Raw genomic sequence first — 7,297 nt, 5'->3', positions numbered from 1 at the left:
AAATTATAAAAATTAAGTGATTATCAAATTCTGTTGTGTATCGATTTGTTTTATTAATTTTTGATCCAAAATAAACAACAAACAAGTTATATCGATAGGGTGGTTTAAATTTGTTACTACATAGTATTATTTTAGTTTGTTTATGTAAAATTCCAATTAAATCAAACTGTAAACGTTCCAAATAATCGGGACCCAGATTATTATTAATTTAAAAAAGACATAATAAAGAATATTAGTAAGGCAATAATTGGGACACAGAGTAGTCGAATGCAATATTATTAATAAATACTTATATATTTGGCATGTAAAGTTTCAACTAAATCAATAATGCCTAATTTTTGGGACATTATTATTAAAAATTTAAAAATAGATAATTAAGAATAGTTAATGCAGTTGTTATTATGAATTTTTTTTAGTATAGACCAGTCGCATTTTAATTTCTTGCAAGATAATCTGATTGAGTTGGATAACAACAAAATTGTAATGTTGACTTATCTTGTATGACTTCATTTTACTTGTGTTATTCTTTCTTTGAATGATGCCGCAAGGCATTAGCTAAGTACACAATATATTCCTTTTTAAGTAAGTGTTCAGTATTTATAATTATATGTCGTAAATTATTTGACGGAAAAAAAATACTTTGTTACTTGTTCATGAAATTTAGCTATACTTATCCAAGATTATTGCTTAGATCTCAGTATTCGATTGGTTTTCAAATATAAATTAATTTTTAAACAAAACAAAATTAATTTTAATTTAATTTCAACACATCTTTAACTTAATCTTTGTATCAAATAGTTAAAATTTTAGGATTTTGTTATAAAAAGCAAATAATCTCAAATAATGATTCTACAACTACTCAAGTCTACAATAATGACCATTAACAGACTGTCGTAGACACTACTACAACCTCTGGCTGCAATCGCCACCAACTATAACTACAATATTATTGTCAATCTCTGCTGAAAAAAACAAAACATGATTGTCAATCTCTTTCTTACAGTTATCAATCACAACTACATATCATGTTATCACCATTCTCAACGTGATTACAATCAGAATTACTGATCATCGTTATCACAGCAAAAACACTTTCCATTACACCAAAAGCCATTTTCTTCACTGCGACAAGTCTATATGGGTATGCTATCTTGCCACATCTAATCCTTGCGGTTGGCTTTATCATTAAACGAGTTTAAAAAAAATTATGAGCCAGTTTCATGAGCTATACATAGCATGTATTTTTGGAAAACACTTATTTGTATATGTTATATGAAATATTAATATCAATATAAGATTGACGTAAGAAAAGTGAATTTTCTGTCAGAACCGTAGAACATGTATACTAGGTACAGGCACCTATGCTGTTGGTGTTATGGAAATATTCATGAGATTTTTTTTTTTCTTTTTGCAGCATTTTTAAGGAGGAATAGAAGAATTTTGAAGTCAGGATGAGTGAATGATGAGCTCATGAAAAGAAGGAGTATAGGTAGTGGTATATGTGGAAGTAACAGGGTCACGTGCATGGTTTCAAAGCAGTGAAAAACAGTGATAGCATAACACTCCGTTGGTTACGTAGTTACATTTCGACGTACAGTACACCTGGGAAGTTTGACTTTGGTTTAGAATTTTGTGGTTCTAAAATGATGAAGCAAAGGGTTCTATTTACTGTGTGTTTGTCCTGTCACCATCCATTGCTGTTCTTGCGTCCTATCGTTAGCTCCCAGTTTTATACTAACTGACAGGTCAAAACTCAGACAATAAGTCAATTACGTTTTTCTTGAAGTTTCTCAGTGTAGTTACATTGTTTTTGTGCAGAACCAGAGCAACGCTAGTGACACTTTAGAAAGATTTTGACTCGCCCGAATTCAAAATAATTAAAAGGTTAAATACAATTTGAAAAATATACTTTCACGTACAGAAATTTTTTATATTTATTTTGATATTACTATTAATTATTTTTTACTTTTAAAAAAAAAAAATATATATATATATTATTTTATTTGTTCTGTGTATCAAATAAATGCAAAATTCAATTACTCTCTCATTAATCATACAAAAATTTTGGTTTCTCTTAATTTGTTTTATTCTTTGTTGGGAAGACAATAATGCCGTCATCCCAATCTCATCATCCTTATAATTGTATAATTAAAAGCAAAAAACAAATATTGTTTAGAAAGAGAAATAAAAAGATAATATCAATACTCTTCTGTTTATACTACACAATTTCGTGTTATTATTTTTTTTTTCTTTTGTTTTAAGCTTTGTAAATATGATGTTTTTGTTTTTAAGTTTCACGCGATTTGATAAGTATTTATTGACATGATATTTGATTACATAAGCGTCAGTATTTATATAACAGTGAGTGACCATAATAATTAAAATAATATTTTTAAAATTATAAGGAAAAAATAAATTACTATTATATTTAATCCAATAATTGATTAGGAAAATTTTTTAAAATAGGACAGTGATATATCATTTTTTATGAAATAAGTTAATAGGTGACAATTTTCCAGAAGGCAGTTATTGTATAAAAAAAATCTAAATATTTTATAAGTTATTTGAATAAAGAATTTTGAAAAAATTAATTAAAAGTTTATAAATTTACTAGAGTAATTTAATTATTTAAAATCTGATAATTTTAAATTTCAGTTAAAAATAATAATAATTTGAATTTTTGTTTATTCTCTCCTCTCTCTAATCTGCATTTTTCGACTATGTTAGTTTAATTTACTTTTAATTGTTTTTTTATTGATGTTTGGAATTTTTTCTTTTAGATTGAAATAAATTGTCTTTTTTTTTCAGTCACTTCAATTGATAAATAATATTTTTTTAACATCGATAATATTGTTAAACTAGTGTCAGAAGCGAATATTCTCAATTAACGGTAACATATACTTCTTTCCATTGATGATACTTAAAGCTGTTTTCAGACTATGTGAATCCAAATATAGGTTGGAATTATTTTTCAATCAATATCATTCATTAACTAAAATTGACATTGGTGTTTTCCAACTGATTCCAGCCAATATTGTTTAATTATTGTCAATGAAACTTCTTTATAATTGATAGAAATCAAATTTATCAGTTAGAGTTAATATACAATTTCTTTTTATCAATTCAATGAAACTATTATTGATGTAAATTGATTTTTTTTTCAGATGATATTTACATAATTTCTTTTATTTAATATTATTATATGATTTTTTTTATCTATTTATATAAGTCATAATTATTTTTTTTAGTTGATAAATGTGTGTTAGAGTTTTCTTGATTGGATTTTTTTAGATAGGCAAAATGGATATTTTTAATTCAAATTTGTTGTAATTATTTTTATCAATGTATATGAGATTAAAATAATAATATTATATTTAATGATAATTAAAATATGTTATATGAATAAGAAAATTAAAATTAAATATCTGAAGACGGGAAAGTGTGGAAAAACATTAGCTTTATGCTTTGTTCACTTAAATGAATTTGAGAGGATTTGAAGATAAATTTTTTGTTGTTTATTTGAGTGAATTTGGAGGTAAGTGAGAGTGAATTTGCAAGTAAAATTTGTGAGGATTAGTATATAATTTGATTGATATGATAGATTAAAAAAATTTACTTCAAAATTCACTCTCACTTATCTTCAAATCCACCCAAATAAACAACAAAAAATTTACTTTCAAATCCCTTCAAGTGAACAAAGTGTTAAAGATTTGTTGATAGGATAAAATATATTTATTAAAAATAATAATATAAAACGTTTATTTTTAAGATAATAAAAAATATATTTTTAATTTTGAAAATATAAAAATATTATCTCAGTTATTATACTTCTTTTATTCTTTTTTTAAAAGTATTGAAATTAAGTTTTTGTAATCAATGAGCGTTGAAATATTAGACTTTAATTATTTACAAATGTAAAAATTATAATAATAAAAATACTAATAATAAACAAAACACTAAAAACATATTTAAATTAAATTGCAATATTTATTCCAAGATTTCGTAAAATTACATTATTATTACTAGTTTTTTGAATACCTAAAACCTTCCTTGGTATATCTTGCAATGTTTTATAAAACTTAAAAGAGTGTTTATGTAATTTCCAAAAAGAATTGGAGTAATTACTATAATTTACTCTCAAAATTATATTATTCTTTATTGGTATATACAAAATGATTAAATTTAGGCAAACTATAGGTAGATAACTTAACTGTAACTAGTACTGGTAAAATTAGCTCGTTTATGTTTGAAAAAAGCAGTCATACATTCATTGAGTCACTGAATAAATTTTGGAATGTCTTGGACTATATCTCATGACATTGAATCCAATTCTGCTTCACAAACATTTCTAAAATGTTATGTTTTCTTATTTATGACATTTTGTTCAATTGCTGTAAAAAAAACATTATTTTACGTGGTTACTCCGACAAAATAAAAAACAAGAAGAAGCACGGATCATATATTTCCAAGTTCCAGAGTATCTGCCTTGGTCCTCATTTTGTCCTGCATATTGTTTTTTATGCAAATGCTTAAATCATAAGTGTATGCTCAAGACAGGGAAGATATTCCAAACTTCAATCATAATGTTATGGTCTGATTTGTGTTTATACAATTTTGAGATGTATGAATTTGATATACTCCTAATATTTTATATATTCATTTCAGATTTGTATAACTTGTACAGTGTCACTAGTTAGCATGAAATCATAAATGGTTATCTTTATTTATTATGTTTGGGGTTATTCATTACTTGGAACTCAACCACCTACGAGTGTTCTTGATATTAGTATAAAAACGACCTTCTCAAGAACTTAAAAAATACTAAATGTTTTCTTTTCTCGGAATAATTTGCCACAATTATTTCCCACATAAAACATATACGAGAACTCCGTATAATTTTATTTATATTTATTAATTATCACACACACAATAGAGAGCATAAAGTTCAAATACCTTCTTTATAATGACTAATCGCCAAGAGAGAAAACTAAAAAATAAGATGGGAATTTTAATAAAAGAGATGCAAAGGAGAAAAAAAAGTGTGAAAATGATAATTTTCTCATAAATGCTTGTGGTAAGGTGTGTGTGTATATATATATATATATATTACGTGGCTTAGTTGCACCACTTGTTTATTGCGATAAACAACCACCATTTGGCATTATGCACAATTAGGACGTGCTTTTAAAATAAATCATTGCTCCTGATGTCGACATTTTGATAGAAGCTCGGAAAAACACAAAAATTGAGATTGCGGTTTGGAGTTTATAATCACCATTTCCAAAAATACACATTGCTCTAATAAATAATCATAGTTATAATCAATTAGTACTACGAAAGTAGTGTACGAAAAATTAATTAAAGAACGTAATGATGAATGAATTGAAGCATGAAATACATCACCTAAGAATACAACCTGGTGTACGGAAGGAGGTAATGTGTTGAATGTAGGGTTATGTTATCATTTAAAGACATTCTGCTATGGAAAATTGGAAATTAGGAAAAACTCAGAAGCTTTAACACCGATTTTATAAAACATTGTTTATGTATTCCCATGATTAGTTAATGCGGGTTGAGTTTTTCTTTTTCTTTCTAGCTTTGTCATTCGAAATCTCAAACGATTAAAAAGTCCAAGACTTGAACAAGTTAACCTTTTCCGTAAAACTCATTCAAGAAAAACCCAGAGCTCTTCTTTTTACCAATTATGTACAAATCCAAACACAGAAAAGCAGTTAATGATAAGAAAAGACAAGTTTCAATGAAAATATTACTACTACCGATAATTATTATTATTATTATTTATGACAACAGGAACAGTTGGCATATACGATGTAGTAACACTAATAGTAACATATTTATATATAAGAAACATACCAAACACTGAACACCATTAATACAGATACAGATCATAGACACGCCAGGAACGACGGTTGCTGCGGCGAAAGCTCCTCCTCCGTCCAATTGGCGAGGTCGCCGGAGGTAGTCCACGAGGATCCTCCGGGGCAACCCCAGTAGCACTCGCCGTCCATCAGCTCCGGCAACTCAATCTCGCCCCAAAAATCGTCGCCGCCGCTGTCTCCGTCATCATCGGCAATGCTGCTTTTCACGTCACTGCCAGCCGCTTTCATCATGCGCGCCGCCTGGGCCGCGGCGGCCTGAATGTCCCTGGCCGTGCGGGACGAAGGAAGCGGCAGGGAGTCCACCTCGTCGGGAAAGTTGAGCTGCGCCTTCCGACCCTTGAGGCAGTACGCGGCGACGTCGTACGCTCGCGCCGCCATCTCTGGAACCGGAAAAGACCCCAACCATATGCGGTTCTTCTTGCGCGGCTCCCGAATTTCGGAGACCCATTTTCCCCAGCGACGCTTGCGGACGCCGCGGTAGACGGGGTGGCGCGTGCCGGACCTCGGGGTGGCGGTGGCGGCGGCGGTTAGGTCGTCATCGGGGCAGGGTGGGGGTTGATGGTCCATTCACAGTGTGTTAGAGTGACATTCGTTGTGATGTGTCGGAGATTTATAAGGTTGATGAGGCGCTAAAGGGGGTGGAGGTGGAAATTACGTAATTGCCCTCGCTGATTCATAAAGGGTTTTGAGACTTTAAGGGACCAGATTACTCTTTCGACGTAAAGGCCCAGCATGCAATTAATTATGGATGCCATGTTTCATACATGACTACGCGCGGACTCTTCCCTTCAAACTTTTTTGAACCACTTTTCATTTTTATTTCTATTTACATTTCATATAATTAATTTTTAGAATGTTAGGCTTTCAAAAAATACAATTTATTTTTTATATCTGATATTTTAAAATCAATTAATATTTTATGTTTCTAGCGATTTCAAAAGGTATGCATGCATTTTTATCTTTTAAAGCGTCTTTGTTAGATGAGCTGGATAAAAAGTATAGACAGCAATATCTTCTCCTTTTTCTTTATCCTTCGCGATCTCTGCGTATGCGTAATGTGACAAGTGTTGCTGAAAATATCTACGATCGTGGTCAAATTACGTTAATCTCTGTTTTTTTTTCTTCTTTCATTCATGACTCGTGGCTGAAGGTTTGACGAAGACACACTAGAACATTGAAATTAACGCGACAACACCAAGTCTTTTAACTTGACAGTTTAAAAAATAACTTAAGAATTTATCCATGAATTTAACTTGCTAAAAAGACCGGAGTTAAAGTTATAGTAATACTACACAATGTTTGGAAGGGAAAAGAGCTGAAGAAAAAAGGAATTGATATGTTAAAAAACTAAAAACTGTTTGACTTTTACATTTTAACAAGCATCTTGCGAGCTATAT

The 7,297-nt window shown here is 29.7% G+C and overlaps 1 protein-coding gene across 1 annotated transcript; it reads right to left on the bottom strand.

The window, feature by feature from the left end:
- Positions 1-5,835: 5,835 nt before the first annotated feature.
- On the bottom strand, positions 5,836-6,606 carry LOC108342544 (ethylene-responsive transcription factor ERF023). The gene has a single exon (XM_017580334.2). It carries the CDS (start codon positions 6,465-6,467, stop codon positions 5,907-5,909), a length of 561 nt encoding a protein of 186 aa, XP_017435823.1. The 5' UTR covers positions 6,468-6,606; the 3' UTR covers positions 5,836-5,906.
- Between the last annotated feature and the right edge of the window lie 691 nt (positions 6,607-7,297).

Source organism: Vigna angularis, chromosome 6 (genome assembly GCF_016808095.1).
Source record: "Vigna angularis cultivar LongXiaoDou No.4 chromosome 6, ASM1680809v1, whole genome shotgun sequence".
In the NCBI taxonomy this organism is placed as follows: Eukaryota; Viridiplantae; Streptophyta; class Magnoliopsida; order Fabales; family Fabaceae; genus Vigna; species Vigna angularis.
This window is presented reverse-complemented; position numbering and strand designations above follow the sequence as displayed.